Here is a 20,285-nt window from a genome sequence, read left to right on the forward strand (position 1 = left end):
TTCTTCACAATTCTGGTGATAGGTAGTACAAGTAGTATTGCCTTCATTTTACAAACAAGGAAACAGGATCAAAAAGATTAAAAAATTTGCTGAGAGTCATTCTGTATGACTAATTTACTGAATATCTTCTTTTTCTTTTCTGGTTTCCATGTTCAGTTTTTACCCATTCTTTAAAGTTCAGCTTAGTAAAGTTTCCTTTCTTCCTTTTGACCTCATGCAGTCTTCTCCTTACCAACTAGGGGGATGTCAGGGAACCTCCCCTGGAGAAGGTTGCATTTGAATGGGTTTATTTTGTATATCTTTATTCCTCCTAGACTATTCTTTAAGGGCAAAGGCTTTGTCTTCTTCCCAGCTTCTGAGCCACTCGTTTGTGAACTGTAGCTGTTGTTGATTTTGACCATGTCAGACTGAATGAATTAATCACAGATTTCTCCATCAAAACAGACGTATTCTCTGAAGCTTGAAAAGCAGTTTTAGGATAATTGGAGGAAAATACTATATTTCATCTGAGGTAGTATGAAGCTGCTTAGTAAGGGGAACTAGTTTTGAAAATAGAGGTTGAAGAAGAAATACACGATTTCCATAAAATCATAATGGAAAGGGAAACCTAGGGATATTTAAAGTGTATTTCTAGGGAATTTGATTTAGAAAGATAACTATAGTCTTCTACAATCTATTTCTTGTTAACCCTGTTCAAGACAGAATTCTTAAATGAATTGGACATGAGAATGCCCTAAGAAACAGGATCACTGTTTTGCAAAAGAGCATTTTATGCATGTATGTGAAAATTTAGCTTATTTTAAACTTTAGAAATTGTTGATTAACACAAATTGTATGTCACTTCTTTAGATGGCCGTCAGGAGCGGGTCATGTTTGACAAAATTACTTCTAGGATCCAGAAACTCTGCTATGGACTCAATATGGAATTTGTTGATCCTGTAAGTAAATAGATTTTCAATTCCTTCCTGGATTTGAGTCTTTTATTTTCTGTGGTTGTAATTTTCTAATGATTTCTTGGGTATGAAATTTGAGTTTATTGTTTGAAACAAATACCTTTATTTTTGATTCCAGGACTTTTCTAATCCTGTACAGATTGTTGGAAGCCTAACTTTAGGCACGGAACCTCTTGATTTTCTTAATTTCTAATTCCATTTAGTTCCTTAGGATTAAAAATCTATCATTCATAATCTATCATTACCATTATAACTAAATGCCTGATTATGGCATCCTTCTTATCTTGTACATCACATTCCAGACAATACATCACACTCCAGACAACAAGGGTTGTTTTCTTTATCATCAATTTGTTAGGAAATTATAACATGCAAATTCAGAAATAAAATATCAAATCATTAAAAGTGTGAATAAAAAAACTCAATAATTTACTAGGTGATAACTTAAAATTTCTAAGCTCTCTAGAAATTCCATTTTCCATAGTGCTGTGATATTTATAGAATACTTTCCTCACAACAATCCTGTTAGTTGTTTGTCATATCTTACTCTTTGTGACCACATTTAGGGTTTTCTTGGCAAAAATACTGAGTAGTTTGCCATTTCCTTCTCCTTAAGTGATGTGCTCAAGAGTTATACAACTAGTAAGTATCTGAGTATTATATTTGAACTCGTGAAGGTAAGTTTTCCTGATTCTGAAACAGACTATCTACTTCTGTCTAAAGTAGGTAGCATAAATGTTATTTTGTAATTGTAGAACTAAGATTTTGAAGGTCAGATTTGTCCAATATAACCAATACCCATAGAATGCAGTATTTTAACCTATTTCCCAATTCTAAATCTAGTATTCTTTTTAATAGATGCTAGTTTCCTCACATTGTTTTTAGCTACAGTTTGATAGTCCTACCCTGACCTTTCATGATTCTGAGTCCCTTGAGGTCTCCAAAAAAGCCATCTTCTTTCTTATTTGGAATTTGCCCATATTGATATGCTGGATAAAGCATGTTTGTCTGGTGTATATTCTTAATGAAGCTGCTCATTCCTAGTCAATGAAGAATTCTTTTGATTGCATGACAGGATTTTAGTTCTTTCTCCATACTTCAGGATTTTAATTTCATCAGTGTAGTTATTCTCTCTATTAATTTAGATCATAACTCTTCCAGGATGTTAATGGTTCTGGAATTGTTCTGAGATTTTTCTGCTTGTGATCAGCCTAGAGATGAAGCATCTTAAGAATTCCAATAATATTATGCATCCAATCCAATATACATTTTTAAAGCATGTGATATGCGCAAGACACTGTGAGGCACTGAAAAACACAAAGACAAAATAAAAAACTGCCCTCAAGAAACTTCTGTTCAGCTGGGTAGGAGGGAGAGATGCAGTGGGTACAAGATGTAAACAGGTGTGTTTGAAATCATTTGAGAAGGAAAAGCACTAATAACTATAGAAATTAGGAAAAATCTATAGGAGAAAGTGACACTTAGATGATTTTTCAAAGAGAATCAGGATATATTTAACATGTATAGAGGACTGCCTGCTATCTGGGGGTGGGGGTAGAGGGAGGGAGGGATAAAGTCGGAACAGAAATGAATGCAAGGCATAATGTTGTAAAGAAATTTTTTTCAAAATAAAAAAAAATTTTAAAAAACCCAGAGAGAGTCAGGAATTCTATGAGATAATGGAAGTGAGAAGGAAGTGCATTTCAAACATGGAGAAGTGTGTGCAAAGTTGTAGAAGGGAGATGATAACTATCACATGATTAAGATTTCATCTCTCACTTCAGACCAAACATGATTCCTTTTTCGAAGTACCAAAGATAGATCTTTCCATCTTATATATCATATGGGATTGTTGTGAGGTTCTAGTTAGATGATACTGTTCATAAAGTGCTTTGTCAACATATGCTATGTAAATGTCACCTGCTACAGTTATTCTCAATAGCTTTCATTTTATTCTTATAAAAGATAGAGAACCTATGGTTTTATTTTCCTTTAGGCTCAAATAACCATGAAAGTTATCCAAGGATTATACAGTGGAGTGACCACAGTGGAGTTAGACACCCTGGCTGCTGAAACAGCTGCAACCTTGACCACCAAACATCCAGATTATGCTATTTTAGCAGCTAGGATTGCTGTTTCTAATTTGCATAAAGAAACAAAAAAAGTGTTCAGTGGTAAGTCTGAGTGGAAAATTGAGAGAATTTTGCATTCTTTAAAGGAAGTGGGTAAGAACTGATTGTAAATTTTAAAAATGTACATTTTGCTTAGATATAATAGGGTTTATTATTTTGTTACTGCTTCTCAATTCTTGACCTCTTTTCCTCAGAAAAAAAAAACAAAACCACCTCAAAACCCCAAAGTGTCCTGAGAGTTTGTTGGCACTTAGATGTTGTGGGGCTGCTAGAAGAAGGTGGAATAGATGGTGATTAGCAACTATACACCAGCTCCTTTTGTTATCTGTTGCCATAAATAGCATTTTATTCTACCATGGTTATTTAAAAATATGAAGATACAGAAACAAAAAAACCTATTTGACCATGAGATAAGTTACATCAAATGGATTTAATGGTCTACAGGCCCTGAATTCCTAGTCTATTATCCAAACCTTGAATCATGGCCTCTTCCTTTTCTGTAGATCACATTTGAATTCACAGTTTAAAAGTAGCAATGTTTGGTGTGATCAATATCTGAGAAAATCAGGTCAAGGTTCTGCTAAAAAATAAGCTCTTGTGCCTAGAAGTTTATGAGGCCTTGGAAAGAAGAGAAGAAAAAAACCTAAGATATCTGTAGTTCTTAAATTGTTCTTTACAAAGCTAAATTACTTTTTTTTTTTTTTTTTTAAGATGTGATGGAAGACCTTTATAACTACATAAATCCTTTTAATGGCAGGCATTCTCCGATGGTGGCAAAATCGACCCTAGATGTCGTCTTAGCCAATAAAGATGTAAGGGCCATGCTTCTCATGGATTTTTTTTTCCAATGACTTTTGTTATTGATATGCTCATCTATTTGCTTACAAATATATGTCAAGCATTTGCTAGCAAACAATGATTGATGGAGAATGTTCACTAAAAGGGAAATATGTTTAAAAGACTATTCATAGTGCTATTATTTATTCTGTCCTTTATAGCCAGATATAAATACAATAGATTACATTATTAATAGCATTTGAAAATGTGTTTCAAAATGTTATATTAGTAATAAAGTGGGGCAAGAAAGGGTCACATTTGTATATTGTCTGTGTCATCTGTGAAATTGAGGGCTCAGCTCATCTTTTAAAAAATGATCTTCTTTTTTGAGTATCTTTTGTTTTTATAAAACTCTCTGTAAGAATTTTACGATCTTCTTCACCATCTTGCCTGGTTGTTTTCCTGTGCTTCAGTCCCTTCCATAGGTGCATTTGAAGCACTAGGAAGAGGAAAGATTCTATAGGTCTTGATAACTTTTCTGAATCACACTTAAATTCAACTCAGCAAATATTTATTAAATGCCTACTAGGTGTAGTGCACTATGCTGGATTTTGGATATATGAAAATATGAATAAGAGCCCCTGACCTCTAGGAACTTACATTCCAATGGGAAGTAGACTTGGGGAGTATTTATGTATATTTACACAAATTTGCTCAAAGAATAATAAGGAAAATTGAGGATAAAGATAATCATAATATTGGATCGATGAGGTAAGACTTTAGGGAAGAAGTCTCACTTAAAGATTCTGAATGGTGAAGAGTAGAATGAGTAAATTTTAAGCAAATTTACTGCTTACATGCATAAGGACTTAATTGCTTAGTTTGTTTCTCTGTAAAATGAGCAATTTGGACTAGATGATTTCTTGAGGTTCTTTAGCTCTAAATCCTTCAATGTATGTATGTAATGGATGTTATATGAATATGTAATAAATGTGATCATTAAAAGCCAGTTGTAAAGTTTATTTCAGATAAGTTATTGTTGGGTACATACTAAGCATCTCTATAGTTAAATTTATCTTAAGACTATTTTGTCTCTATTTACCTTGTGTCCAATGCTACATTAAAGTTTTTGATCGAAGTATATTTTGACCAAAAATTTTTAGTGCAAACTTGGCCTTATTTTGTAAGGTATAGATATCTTATTTTGTATTCTACCTTTTTTTTTTAAGATATAAAAGAATAAGAAGTTAAGTCCAAATAGTTATTTTAAAATTTGAAAAATTAAATTGTTTTTCAGCAAATCAGAGGAAGTAAACTTTTGTAGATACCAGTATATGTTCAAAGTTTTTTCAAATTTTAATTCCCCTCATTCTCCCTCTTCTAGGTAGAATTTAGAGAAATTTCTGTATATAGATAATAACAGTGTACCTGACTAGACACATGATTTTTCCGTTAGTTGGATAAAACAAAATGATTGTTTTTGTTTGCTTGTTTGTTTGTTTTTGTTTTTGAAAAAGATTATTGCAGGAAATTTTAAAGAAACAGATTTATTCTGTTAATTTAATTCTAAACTTCTTTCCCATTAGCGTCTCAACTCAGCTATTATTTATGATCGAGATTTCTCTTACAATTACTTTGGCTTTAAGGTAAGAAATACTTTGAATTTATTTTATTTTGGTAGGAGTGGGAATTGGGAATGTTAAAAGGGGCTAAGTAAATTAAGGAATTAGTAGTACGGAGATAGGTTACAACTTGATCTATCTGTGCTTTGCTACCTTTGTTTAAACTTTTTGTCTTTTCTCTGTAGCATTTTGGGTGATTTGAGAGTGCTTTACACTACTGGAGTATTCTTCAAAATTTTCCTAAGTACCCGTTTAGTGATACAATATTGTAATATTGCTGTATCCAGATATTATTAATTATGAAATATTTTTCTAGGATGTTTATCATTTTTTTCTAAACCCAAATTCTTAAAATGCCAGCAGATTAATAATAGGAAGGGATCTAGAATGAAACTAGTCTTTATGAAATTTAATTAGATATTTTTAAAACAACTACTATTTGCAGAGTTTTGTGAAATGGGTGCAACTATGTAACAAAGAATACTGACTCTGGAGTCAGACTAATCTCCCAAACTTCATGTCTGTTCATACACATTTATTGCTGTGTGACCCTGGACAAATTACTTAACCCTATTTACCTCAATTTTCTCATTTGTAAAATGAGCAGAGAAAGAAATAGCAAACCATTCCAATGTCTTTGTCAAGAAAACCCTACAAGAAGAGTCGGATGTTACTGAAATAACTGAACAACAACCAAAAGTCACTTGTAATTTATTTTCCTTTCAGAAATTAAAGTTTAAAAGTTTAAAGGAATTGAAGCTTGTCTACTAATAGCTTTGTGTTTCAAGGTAAAGAGTGTTGGACTGGGAACCAGGACTCAGTTCTAGTCCTTCTTTGCCACTGACTTTGTTTTGTGATCTTTGGGAGATCACCTTGAATGTTTGAAGTAGTAGTTTCCTCTGGAAGATGAAGGTGTTGGTTTAGGTGATCTCTCAGGTCCCTCTGTGCTATAATATTCTGTGATGCATCAGTTAAATTGTAGTTTTTAAGGGTGTCTGCTTTGGCTTTCCTTCTAGACCTTGGAACGTTCCTATTTGTTGAAGATCAATGGAAAGGGTAAGAATTAAACACATTCTTGAGTGATTTGTTTTAAATTTTTGGTGTTGCATAGTAAACCTTGTGCTCTTCGGTTTAAAATTAAATTTAGAATTTGGCTCTAAATTCCAAATACTTTTATACTTTTAAATAAATAAATAAATACTTTTATAGTTCAGATTATAGATTTGAAGATTTGCTTTAGCTTTCCTATTTGTCTTTGTAATTACATTTTGGTTTTCCTCTTTTTGACTTCGGCATCTGTCTCAAACTTACTCTGATAAGTTGTCATATAAGAATTACTTCTCTTTTTAACTTTTAGTGGCTGAACGACCCCAACACATGCTAATGAGAGTGTCTGTGGGAATTCACAAAGAGGACATTGATGCTGCTATTGAAACCTACAACCTTCTCTCTGAGAGGTGGTTTACTCATGCTTCCCCCACCCTCTTCAATGCAGGCACCAACCGTCCCCAGCTTTCTAGGTATGTTGTGTCCCTGTTGACTTTCCTTAATACTCTGAATACTCTTCCATCCTAAAGAGATGAACCTTGGCCTAAGCAAATTGTAATATTTCTTTTTCATAACATTTTTCAGAATATTAAGAAATCCAGTCACATAATATTACTTTAGGTCTTTGATCTGCACCCCAAATGCTGAATTTGTACTAGAGTATCTGACTTTGTATTGAAGAGAACTTCAATAGTTAACAGCATTTTTATAGAATATTGGACTGAAGATTCTGGAAACTCCCAAAAGAATTAGATCCTGATTCTCAATATTGAGGAATTGTTTCAACTGCAGAAAAATATATTAATATAATATATGACTTTGGGCCTAATGTTTTTGTTTCTAGGGTACAAAATTAGGTACTTAATGCCTTTTCGAGACGTGTGGGATCTGCTTTGTGCTAAGTCAAGTTATTGACTGTTTTAATGCTCCCTTTTGAAAAGGCAGACCAGTTCCTAAGTATTGCAGACAAGCCAGATTAGTGTGATCTTTCATGCCAAACATCTGGTAGAAAGCCTATAGATACAAAGAAAATCCAGGGGAGGAGAAAAGACATTCGAGCTATTTTACCTTGTTTATCCTTCCTTTTCAGAGGACCAATGACATCCCAATGTTGGGATAAAACAGTGGATGATGGTGATGACTTGTGTGTGAATTGGGTTTAAGGGAGCAAGAGGGTGTCTAAGTTGTCAGCCTCATTCTTCCACAGTCATTGAAGTTTAGTGGTCAAGAAGAATGACTAAAGCCCTGAATAAGTGGGATATTCCTTAGTCTTTTTAATCCTCATTTTCATTTGTATGATGATGCTAATATTTGTACTGTTTACTGTGCCAGATTATTGTCAAGAAAATGCTTTTTATTAACTCCTTAGAGGTATGAGAAGTTATTAGATTGACTGTTTGATGATTTTTTTTTTTTTTTTGGTTAGCTAATGGAACAGAAGGAATTGGTATCTTGGTTGGAGAGGGAGTTGGTAATGTTAATGGATAGGGGCAGGATGCCAAAAAATGTCAGAAGGCAATTTCTGGATTTATCTTTCAGGCTCTGTTATACTAATAAGTTCATGGTGTAGGGTAGATATAGCCATCTTTGAAGATTTAAAATTTTCTTTATTGTTTCTGCTCTCATAGTCAATAAATATTATGGTTTTCTGAGAATGTAGGTTCACTCTGACATTTTGCTTTGTTTTATCTCGGTATTATTTATTTTTACATGTTTACTTTCTTGTAGTTGCTTCCTTCTGAGTATGAAAGATGATAGTATTGAAGGCATTTATGATACATTAAAGCAATGTGCACTGATTTCCAAGTCAGCTGGTGGCATTGGAGTTGCTGTGAGTTGTATCAGAGCTACTGGAAGTTACATTGCTGGGGTAAGTCGCCAAGGTTTGACTTGAAGAAAAGAGTAATCGAGAGAAATTCAGGTGTGTTGTAGTATACACCCCAATTAGTGGGGCACTTGACCAAGGTTCAAGAGATCTGGGTTCTAGTGCCATCTGTATTATTGATTACTTGTGGCTTTGGACCAGTCCCTTTTCTTTGGGACTTTTTCCCCTTCTCTGTCAAATGAGGGAGTTAGAATAGATGATTTGTATGGTTCTTAGAGGCAGCTGGTAGCACAGTGGATAGAATGTAGGGTTTAGAGTCAGGAAGGCCTGGATTCAAATCTAGCCTTGGACATTTAGGAAAATCACTTAAACTCTTTGCCTCAGTTTTCTAAACTGTAAAATGTGGATAATAGCTTCACCTACCTCACAGGTTGTTGTGAGGATCAAATGGAATATTTGTAAAAAACACTTTGCACAGGGCTTTTGTGAGGACTTAATCTCCTTCCCTTTCCCTCCCATTATAGCTTTGACACCCTGCAATATATTTTATAATGAGATTTGGGTAAAGTGAGTACCCATCACTATATTAGTTCTCTGCAAAGCTGAAAAACATTTTTCATGAAATTTTCTACATGTTCAGTGTCAGTGTCTGGTCAAGACTTCTTTTTTTAATCAACTTAACTGGAGCCGATGCCACCTTCAAACCCTGGTTCTGTGAACTACAAGGAGAGACATGCTTAACTCTGAATTGTCAGAATTTTTCTTTTTCATTACTAGTCAATTCTTTGCCCTCTGGTGCAATAGATGGAGCACAGGGCCTTATTTCAGAAAGACCTGAGTTCAAATTTGGCCAAAGACATTTTTGTGACCCTCGAGTTATTTCACTGCTGTTTGCTCATTTGTAAAATGGGAAATAGCAACATCTATCTCTTAAGGCTGGTGTGATAATCAAATGAGATTTTATATATATGGAAAACCAATATAACCATATATTAATTAATCAGTATATATATATAATCAATATAACCAATACCCATAAAATTCAGTATTTTAACTTGTTTCCCAATTCTAAATCTAGTATTCTTAATAGTAGGCATGATAAATGCTTATTCCTTTGTTCCCCTTCCCCACTCTCTCCAGAAAAGAAGAAGGTCTCAGGACCAAATTTTACACTTGAGCAGATTGTTGTAAATGACAACAGTAGGGTGAGAAATGCTTTTCTTAACCACTATTAGAATCAAAGATAAATGAGAAGTACCTTTTATTTTACTTATTCTGGAGAAGCCATTGTGCTGTGTTTTGTAAATACTGTTGCAACTTGATTATTTTTGCATTGATCTGTTTAAGTACTTAACTTTAACTCTTTTCATCATTTCCTTGTGGCAGAGTGGCCAGGTTAATTTGTAAGGTTCCCTCTAATCCTGGGATTTAACCAAAGTTTAATTTCTTTGTTTTGTCTCATTTTCTTAGAACCAATTCATAGAATCATACATTTTGGAGCTGGAAGAGAGGCCTTTAGTGGGTCTGTCTTACCTGAAGTCCATAGAGAGGAGGTGATTTGGCCAAAGCAATAGCTTATGAAATGTAGACCTCAGAATGTAGTTTTTGATTATTTTTTGAGTCCTCAGTGGTATCTTTATATTTTGAATAAGAAAATGTCAACCCTTCAAATCTCTTCCTTTCTTCCATTTATTTCTTTAGCATGCTACATTTCCTACCGTAACCAAAATTCTCATTTAAGGCAGTTTTATATCAAGAGCTTTACATGTAGAATGAACATTAACTTTTTTTGATTTAGGGGTTCTTTGATATAAAATTAGAATGTTGCAATATGAAAAAGGTGTCAGTGGAGTCACATTCTACCTTTCCTTACTTTCCATATGTTGAACCACTTGTTTTAGTATTAAGCATAATTTAGCATTAAGCATTACGAAGCAGAAGAAAGTTGAAACTTGTGAATTACTATTTAAGAACTGGGACCTTGGCTGCTTGCTGGAGTCATTTGTTTGTTTGGCCGTCTCGCCTTTTTCCTCTATTCCATTGACAATTAAACTGAATGCTTTTGTTTTTTTCTTTCAGACAAATGGCAATTCTAATGGCCTTGTTCCAATGCTTAGAGTGTACAATAATACAGCTCGCTATGTGGATCAAGGGGGTAACAAGGTATTCTACTTTCTTCAGAGTGTGAGAACCAAAATTAAAGGTTAACATCTGCTTGCAGTGAGGTGACTCACTTGTATGCAGTTTCTTATTGTTAAGCCCTTTATGTATCAGTTTATTTTTGCAAAGAACTTTGTAAAAATAATAGCTGGTAGTCTTCATGTCTTAAGTACCAAGACTTTTATGAAATTTTAAGAAATCATTGTGTTTAATGGAAGGGGGAGACTGAAATATAGAGAAATTGTGGGAACAAATCAATATATGTGTTTATTCTGATTTGATCTCCTGATCCCTGCTCTCCTTATGAGTATCTTATAGAATTATCACTTTTGCTTTATTGTCTAGTGATGAGCTAGCTCCTTTCTGCTTTGACATTTTTGATTCATAAAGACCTTGATATCACAGGTCTCCCTTTTGTCTTCCATTTTTCTAAAGGTACAACTTTTAAAATAGTTAGAGTTAAAGAAGTAAACCCTTTCTCTGAACTTTGCATATTCATTTGGTGCCATTTAAAGGAAGAAAAACTTGTAGTCTTGTAGTTATCCAAGACTTGTATCTTCCTCTCCATGACACCTATGCTTTTATCTACTTAGGTATAAATTCAAAGCATGTGGTTGAGTAATTACATGCCTGATCTGCTATCTTACTGAAAATTGGTTACCTCATGGAAGAGCAAGCCATTTGGCCAGCCTGCCTCAGTTTCTTCATATGTCAAATGGGAACAGTCCCTCCTTTGTCTATCTTATGATACTGTAGTGTGGAACAAATGAGATGCAATGAATGTGAAAATGCTTTGGAAAGTAAAAATTCCTCTACAGTTTTAACAGTTTATTGCCTTTGGATTATTATATTAGTTCTTAAAACTGCAGTGATTTACCTTTTAGCGGCCGGGGGCATTTGCCATCTACTTGGAACCATGGCACTTAGACATTTTTGAATTCCTTGATTTGAAGAAGAACACTGGGAAGGAAGAGCAGCGAGCCAGGGATCTTTTCTTTGCCCTTTGGATCCCAGATCTCTTCATGAAACGTGTGGAGAACAATCAGGTAAGTACTTGATATCACATGTGGAGGTCAAGCAAGTGAATGGCTTGATTTAGCAAAATTTCTCTTTTCTATTGTTATATCTAGTGTTTATTAAGTACTTACTCCCAAATGTATCCATATATGATACTGAACAAAGCATGTTAGACACTGTGACCACCTTTCAGAGATTTGACAAATAAAAAGGACTTTAAAGAAGGAATGGTATAGCAAAGATTGAGTTAGTCATAAAGAATTATTGCCACAGCCCATTTGTAGGACAAAGAAGAAAGGAGTTCCTTTCCTACCCATTAGAACTTGTGAGATGAAGTAAGTAATTAAGTAATTAAGGTTTCCTTATAGGAGTTTTTTTTTTTTTCTTTATAGGATTGGTCCCTGATGTGTCCTAATGAGTGTCCTGGTCTGGATGATGTTTGGGGAGAAGAGTTTGAGAAGTTATATGAGAGGTATGGTACAAGGAAAAAATAAAATATTCTTTAACCATGTCTTTTTCCCTCTTAAGTTCCTCTATATAGTGGGAACTTAATAAATGTTGATTTACTGATAATCTTAGCCTAGAATAGCCAAATTTCTATAGCATGTCAGGAAGCGCATATAATTAATTAATTACTCAAATACTAAGCACCTTGTGCTTTATTTTGTATTTCTCTAATATAACTATGAGTTAAAACAATTTTCCTGCTATGTTTTTATCTTATTTCCCCTTCTAGACTAGTTTTTTAAATAATATTTTAATAGTAGAGATTGTTGAATAGATAGCTGAATGTTTATTACACAGGCCAAGATGTAAATGAGTATTCAGCCTTTATCATGGATGCTCATCCCATTGTTTGCGTCTCTGAAACTTTGTTAAATGTTTTGTTTTTATTTTTAAATTAAAAACAAGATTTTTATTTTGCTCTGCTAGATAATGAATTCTATAAATGTTTGTTTTATCACCAGTGGAGAATGCTTAGAGATCATTAAAAGGCTGATTAACTGTAGAAATAAATTTTTAATTGCATTACAGTTTGAATACACTGAACTTTTTATACCACTTCCTGTCCTCTGTTAGCCTCATATGTCAAGAATGGGATAACATTAAATCTAGGTGGTACAGCAGATAAGAGTGCCAGGTCTGGAATCATACACTTTTCTGGTGTAAATCTGACTTCAGACACACAGGAACTATGTGATCCTGGGCAAGTCACTTACCTCTGTTTGCCTCAGTTTCCTCATCAGTTTCTTCCATTCAAATGAATTGGAGAAGGAAATGGCAAACTACTTCAGTATCTTTGTCAAGAAAACCCCAAAGGGGGTCTTGAAGAGCCAGACATGAGTGAAACAACTAAACAACAAAAATAATAAGACTAGTATTAAACAGCTCTGTTGACAGGAAGAGAACCTATTTGTTTTTTCCTGGCATGTTCTTCTGATTCTTCTTTTCACTTGACTTTCAAAACTTGCATTTCACGTTATAGGCGCAATGACACCTTCTTATTGCCTAGTTGTTACTGCCATTCTTTTACCAATTTCTCTTAGTTATTTTTAGAAACTCATTGCTGCTTTGAGTGTACAAAGGAAAGGGAAGAATCAATATGAAATATGGGTAGGTGGTTACTCTTGGAGTCAAAAAGACCTGGATTCTTATTCTTCCTCTGACATATACTAGTTGTGTAGTAGTGGGCAAGTCATTTAATTTTTCAGTGTGCCAAGCATCTCAGTCTTAGGATTTTAAGTTATAAATTGATAATTTGCACTTGTAGAAGGAGTTTTTACAACATAAGTTGCTTATATCAGTTCACAAATCTAGAGCACAAAAAGGAAGGTGGAAATGGAGTTATCCCTGCTAAACCTAAGATCAGCTGGAAGTAGTAGAGAAGAGATCAAGAAGAGGGGATATTGGCAAATAAAGGTTACATAATAAAGTAGAGACACAAAGGAAAACTGGAAACCCCATGTGTTTTGGAACTTTGAGAATTCGTTCCTTCAATTCTTAAAGTAACGTCTATAACAGAATTGATTTAAAATAGTCTTTTTTTCCTCTCGCTTGGTTCAAATTGTTTTAAATAAAATCTTAAGACACTCAGTGTAATACTTTGGCTTTGCCTTTCAGTTATGAGAAACAAGGTCGTGTCCGTAAAGTTGTAAAAGCCCAGCAGCTCTGGTATGCCATCATTGAGTCCCAGACGGAGACAGGGACCCCGTACATGCTCTATAAAGACAGCTGTAATCGGAAGAGCAATCAGCAGAACCTGGGGACCATCAAATGTAGCAATTTGTGCACAGAAATAGTAGAGTACACTAGTAAAGATGAGGTGAGTGCAAGAGCATAATCTCTCTCCCCTTCTCCTCCCCCTGGTTCGGGGGAAAAGAATGGTCTGTCTGAGCCTTTCTGGGCATAGAGCTGATCGCTGCTGGTGCCACACATTGGCTTCTTCAGGTCACCCATGTTAGTTGTCAGGCTGTTGTATGTAGCAGAAGACTTCTGGGCAGAAACCGGGTAAGAGCAGACTTGGGAGGGATCAACTGGGCTTAAGTTTCTTTCTCTGTAACATCAGGTGTTTTACTGGATTGTTTGATTTCTAGCATTATTTTGCGCGCGTGCGCACACACACACACACACACACACACACACACATAGATGTAGATAGAAAGATAGAAAAGCTCATGAAGTTTCAGAGACTGGAGAGGATAAGTTGTGAACAGGGTATACTAAGCTTGCTTAGTAAAACTCTGCCTGAGGAGAGGAGGGGAATGTATTAAATGAGGCCTCATTCGAAGCTTCTAAGTTACCATTTAGGAATACCTAGTTTGAGTGACAGAATGAAACAATATGCAAGTAGGTTCTTGTTGAAGGATGTTTGGAGGGAGGAGAGATTGAAAATAGGAGGCCAGCAGGGGAGCTGCTACAAGTGTCCACTTCTAAAATCTTTGTTTATTTTTTGTCTTTAAATTATCTTCATTTTCAAATATACCCTTGTTCCTTCCCTGGTCCAATGAAGTCATCCCTTTATAACAAAGAATCAAAAAGAGAAAGGGGAACAATTATCAGCAAAACTAACCAACTGGCTGTGATAGTCTGTGGTGTTTTACACCTACAATTCCCCATCTCTGTAAAGAAGGAAGAAAAAAAATTTTTTTCCAGTCCTTTTCTAGGCCCAAATTTAGTTATAATTGCACGGCACAGCATGTGTGTGTGTGTCTTGTGTGTGTGTGTGTGTTTGTGTGTGTGTGTGTCTGTGTGCATATATGTGCACATACTCTGCATTTACATTGTTTATTGATTTTCTGATTCTGTTGGCTCTACTCTGTACCATTACATATATGTTGTCATGCTATTATTGAATTCTTTGTGGTCATTTTTCCTTATGGTATGGTGGTACTCTTGTTTTTATGTATCATTGAACTATGAATCATGTATTTAGCAGTGCTGCTATGAATATTTCCTTGTATATGGGACACTTTTATCTTTGAGCATCTTGGAGTGTGTGTGTGTGTGTGTGCTTCACAGCGGACTGTGTGAGTCAAAGAAGACATTTTAGTTACTTTAAATTTGCATACTCCTTACGCTAGGGCCAGTGCTCTCTCCATAGATATTTAGCTGCCCCATTTTAGTTACTTTGTTAAAATAATTCCAAATTGCTTACCAAAATAGTTAGACTAGTACTTTGCCACCAGTAAAGTAAACAGCAAGGTTTTTCTAACCTTTTAATATTGACTTCTCATATTTTTTTATTTTTCCAGCAGAGGGCAGATCGTAAATTTCTACAAACTAGAAAGATGATAATAAGAGAAGGGATAAGAAATGCTGTGTAGGATTTAAAAAAAAGAAAGATATATTGAAGCTGAGATGATTAACTCTGAGGAAATTGAGCTGTATATTTAACCTCAATGATGTCTAACTTATACTTGTTTTGTTTTCTAGGTTGCAGTCTGTAACTTGGCTTCTTTGGCCTTGAATATGTTTGTCACATTGGAGCATACATTTGACTTCCAGAAACTGGCTGAGGTTACCAAAGTCATTGTTCGCAACTTAAATAAAATTATTGACATCAACTATTATCCTGTCCCAGAGGTATGATTAATTAGCTTTTTTTTTATTCTTAGTAAGTGCTAAAATCCAGGGATTTTCACTATTAAACTAAATTGTGAAATTAACTTCATATCTTACTGGGAAAACAGTGGATCCTGTAGATTGTGAATAGTAACTATTTGAAAGAAATTATTTTTTTTTAGAATGTGCTGCTTGGAAAAAGTTATTGTTTGACATTGAGTTTTCTGATGAGAGGATAATATTGTATAAGAGATAAAGTCAGAAATAGCTAATTTACTAGCCTTGTTAAGGCTGTCTATAATATGCCTGTATGTAATGTTATAATTCTAGGCTATAAATTCATCTATAATATGAAGAAAACTTATTAAACACATTTGGATTTCTGAGAGAGTTTGGTGTAGAGGGACAGTGAATGCTAGGCAGCATGCAGTAGTAAAGCATTGGATTTACAGTTAGGAAATGAGAGTTCTTGGTTCTGATACTTTCTGACTGTGGGCATATTGCTTAATCTCTATGAACCTTAATTTCTTCTTTGTAAAATTGGGCGAGTTGGAGATGAAGTGGTGACAATTTTTGTTTTAAACACTATCTCACAGGGTTGTTGTGAGGAAAGGGTTTTGTAAATTATAAAGGACCATGGAAGTATGAATTAGAATTTGAATAGTTTTGTTTTTCCTTTTCTTCCTTTTTTATGTACTGATGCTAAGGCAAGTTTGTCAAATAAACGTCATCGCCCCATTGGTATCGGAGTGCAAGGTCTAGCTGATGCTTTTATCCTGATGAGATATCCTTTTGAGAGTCCAGAGGCCCAGTTGTTGAATAAACAGATCTTTGAAACCATTTATTATGGTGCCTTGGAAGCCAGCTGTGACTTGGCCAAAGAGTATGGCCCATATGAAACATATGAAGGGTCTCCAGTCAGTAAAGGTGTAAGTAAATGAATAAAACATTGACATGTACTTGTGCCATACCAGTTGTTTTTTAGCCTGTACTACTTGGGAAAAGTTATTGGTTAACATAGATCTTTCTGATACAAAAGGATAATATTTGTATGAGTGATAAAGTCTGGAAATAGCTAACTTACCAACTTTGTTAAGACTTCTATACAGCTATAATGTGAAGAAAACTTATTTAACATACTTGGATTTCTGAAAGATTTTAGTATAGACAGACTGTGTCTCTCAAGTCTAGACTTGAGAGAATTTGTCTAATCTCTATGCCTATACTTAGTAATTTTTGCAACAGTGAAAATTATTGATTTGAGTGACTATAGTAGTTTCCCATATTGTCTGATGTGGTTCCTTCCCACATAAATAACTAGTATAATTCAATTTATAAATTCTTAGATTTGGGAGGAATCTTAGAGATCATATGATCCAACCTTTACTTGAAGAAACTTCCACTATTGGAGAATTTTATGAATTTCTAGGTAATCCATTCTACTTAAAAACAGCTCTAAATGGCCTTTCCCCTCCTGTTGATCACAGTCTGCCTTTCTGGAACTTCAACTACTTGGTCCTGGGTTCTGCTTTCTAGAGCTAAACAAAATAAGTGTAATCCTTGACAGCCCTTCTATGATATTGATCCCTTCAAGGATAAATGTTCATATTTCTTCAACTAGTCTTTTTATCACATGATTTTGAGATTCTTTTTGGTTCTTATTTTCTTCTTTAAAGTGAGGAAGTTAAATAAAATGACTTTTAAAATATTTTTCTAGCTCTGTGATTGTTATTCAAGTGTGACTTCCTATAACTTTTTTTTAAGAGTTAGGGGTATATACCTTTATTTTAAAAGTATTTATTGAAAGTTTGTTGTGTATCTTAACTCCTTTGGTAGAAATGTTCTCAGATTGTGAAATTATCATTAGTCCCTGTTGCCTGTCTTGGATATGTTTAAAGTTGTCATTATTCCATTTGAAGAGTGGCTTTCAAAACTCCACCCTACTGTAGGGAATATCTTATCAAAGTGGAATATAGTAGATTTATGATGTCCTTTATTCTGGTATTATGCTTCTTTTAATTAAAGATTGCATTGGATTTTTTGAGTAATGCTGCAGACTCATAATAAGTTTGTAGTCTCCCCAAATTGCTAGGTCTTTATCATATAACCTACTTTCTAGCTATGTCTCATTCATAGATATAGATAAATAAATAGTTAATATATTTATATGTACCACTATGATAATATAATATATAACGTGTTATATATTGTATATTATTGCTTGTGATATATACATGCACATATATGTTTTCTAACTGGAAATAGGACATGCTCATTGTAAATGGATCACAGTAAATAAATCTGAAGGAGGATTAAGGGAGCACTGTTGGATTTTCATACATTCTAAACAGGCATTTTATAGTAGGGTACAGAGCATTGCCTAGATGACAGTTCATTCCTAGCCATTTAGGAATTTACACATTTCATAAAGTTCCTAATATAAATGCTTTCTATAGAAAAGGTTTTGAATACCAAATATAAATCATATTCAGAGTAGCTAGCTTTGACTTTTGAATTTGGTCATGATTTTGATTTACATGTTTTGTTTTGTGTGTGGGTTTTTTGTTTTTAATTTTTCTTGGTTTGTTGATTTCTCTGGAGAAGGATAGTAAAGGTGAGGGGAGAGAAAAGTCTTTCAACTTTCTTGGTTTGTACCTGATCAACATCTAGCAATGAGGACAATTTGTTAGGACAAATGCAGAATTCTTTTCCTGTGCAGAACTCTGATGGAATTTTCTTGTTTGTTGTAACTTAATTTTGAACTAGTTTTTTGGGGTTTTTTTCTCTTCAGATTCTTCAGTATGATATGTGGAATGTCACTCCTACAGACCTTTGGGATTGGAATGTTCTCAAGGAAAAGATTGCAAAGTAAGTAAATGATACTAGCAGGTCTTTTTTCAAGGCTCCAGTTTCTGAGATTAATCCCAATGTAGTTACATTTAGTTACTCCTTATGTTACCAAGTACTGATCTTTTGCTTCAGCAACTAAAATTATTTACAGCTTAGTCATGTTGGGAATATAGGTAGGTCTTTTTAGATTTTGCAGATGAAGAGTCTTAATACTTATGGGAATGATGATTTTCTGAGTAAAGAATGGAACTTAGATTTAGATGTCTTTTGTTTTCTTTTAAAAGTGCTTTATTCCCTGAAACTTGTTAACATTAACAATAAAGATAAGTTGATTTGTCTACAAGATTGTATCTAAAATTCTTAATAAGAAAGTAATAGTTGGAAAATGTTTATTTTATTAATATTAAGGTAATGTCATTTATTGTAGTAAAGTTCTTAATTTGGACTCATATTTTTGTTCATATCCATCTTTGACACTAGTAATGTGACCCTATGCAAGTCTAATGTTTATATTCCCTGGGACTTGACTACTCAGTCATAGACGGATTGTTATCTCTATTAATGAGGAGAATCACCTGCTAGTTACAAAATTATAAATCCTTTGTATTTTCACGTAAAATTAGGGGAACAGTACTATTCTTTTTTTTTTTTAAATTTAATTTTATTTAATAATAACTTTGTATTGACAGAATCCATGCCAGGATAATTTTTACACAACATTATTCCTTGCAATCACTTATGTTTCGTTTTTTCCCCTCCCTCCCTCCCCCCCCCCCCCAAGATGGCAAGCAGTCCTATATATGTTAAATATGTTGCAGTATATCCTAGATACAATACATATTTGCAGAACCGAACAGTTCTCCCGCTGCACAGGGAGAATTGGATTCAGAAGGTAAAAATAACTCGGGAAGAAAATCAAAAATCAAATAGTTCACATTCATTTCCCAGTATTCCTTCTTTGGGTGTAGCTGTTTCTGTCCATCATTTATCCAATGAAACTCAGTTAAGTCTCTTTGTCAGAGAAATCCACTTCATCAGAATACATCCTCATACAATATCGTTGTCGAAGTGTATAATGATCTCCTGGTTCTGCTCATCTCACTTAGCATCAGTCCATGTAGGTCTCTCCAAGCCTCTCTGTATTCATCCTGCTGGTCATTCCTTACAGAGCAATAATATTCCATAACATTCATATACCACAATTTACCCAGCCATTCTCCAATTGATGGGCATCCATTCATTTTCCAGTTTCTAGCCACTACAAACAGGGCTGCTACAAACATTTTGGCACATACAGGTCCCTTTCCCTTTTTTAGTATCTCTTTGGGGTATAAGCCCAATAGAAACACTGCTGGATCAAAGGGTATGCACAGTTTGATAACTTTTTGGGCATAATTCCAGATTGCTCTCCAGAATGGCTGGATTCATTCACAACTCCACCAACAATGCATCAGTGTCCCCGTTTTCCTGCATCCCCTCCAACATTCATCATTATTTTTTCCTGTCATCTTAGCCAATCTGACAGGTGTGTAGTGATATCTCAGAGTTGTCTTAATTTGCATTTCTCTGATCAATAGTGATTTGGAACACTCTTTCATGTGAGTGGTAATAGTTTCAATTTCTTCATCTGAAAATTGTCTGGAACAGTACTATTCTTAGTAAATTCCTTCCTTTTCTGGATATTTATGACTGGAAAAGGAGTTGGGCTGATACTTCATTCTGCACTAGTGTACACAAAAATATTTTTAAAAGCCAAAGAAAGATCTCTAGAACATTGGGTACATCCTCTGTAGAAGAATTGATAGAAAATCTGTCAAGAATTGCATAGAATCATGGTCAT

The 20,285-nt window shown here is 34.3% G+C and overlaps 1 protein-coding gene across 2 annotated transcripts in view; it reads left to right on the top strand.

Moving 5' to 3' along the window:
* Nucleotides 1–20,285, top strand: part of RRM1 (ribonucleotide reductase catalytic subunit M1) — a 74,098-nt gene that overhangs the window by 8,229 nt on the left and 45,584 nt on the right. For both annotated transcript variants that reach the window (XM_051987490.1, XM_051987489.1), the window contains exons 2-15: nucleotides 850–938; nucleotides 2,950–3,127; nucleotides 3,797–3,897; nucleotides 5,449–5,508; nucleotides 6,501–6,540; nucleotides 6,842–7,004; nucleotides 8,260–8,401; nucleotides 10,436–10,519; nucleotides 11,401–11,562; nucleotides 11,926–12,005; nucleotides 13,655–13,856; nucleotides 15,467–15,616; nucleotides 16,303–16,524; nucleotides 18,387–18,463. In XM_051987490.1, the coding sequence (XP_051843450.1) occupies nucleotides 850–938; nucleotides 2,950–3,127; nucleotides 3,797–3,897; nucleotides 5,449–5,508; nucleotides 6,501–6,540; nucleotides 6,842–7,004; nucleotides 8,260–8,401; nucleotides 10,436–10,519; nucleotides 11,401–11,562; nucleotides 11,926–12,005; nucleotides 13,655–13,856; nucleotides 15,467–15,616; nucleotides 16,303–16,524; nucleotides 18,387–18,463 (1,750 nt within the window). The remainder of the gene's footprint in view (nucleotides 1–849; nucleotides 939–2,949; nucleotides 3,128–3,796; nucleotides 3,898–5,448; nucleotides 5,509–6,500; nucleotides 6,541–6,841; nucleotides 7,005–8,259; nucleotides 8,402–10,435; nucleotides 10,520–11,400; nucleotides 11,563–11,925; nucleotides 12,006–13,654; nucleotides 13,857–15,466; nucleotides 15,617–16,302; nucleotides 16,525–18,386; nucleotides 18,464–20,285) is intronic.

The sequence above is a fragment of the Antechinus flavipes genome, chromosome 3 (assembly GCF_016432865.1).
Source record: "Antechinus flavipes isolate AdamAnt ecotype Samford, QLD, Australia chromosome 3, AdamAnt_v2, whole genome shotgun sequence".
NCBI classification, from domain to species: Eukaryota; Metazoa; Chordata; class Mammalia; order Dasyuromorphia; family Dasyuridae; genus Antechinus; species Antechinus flavipes.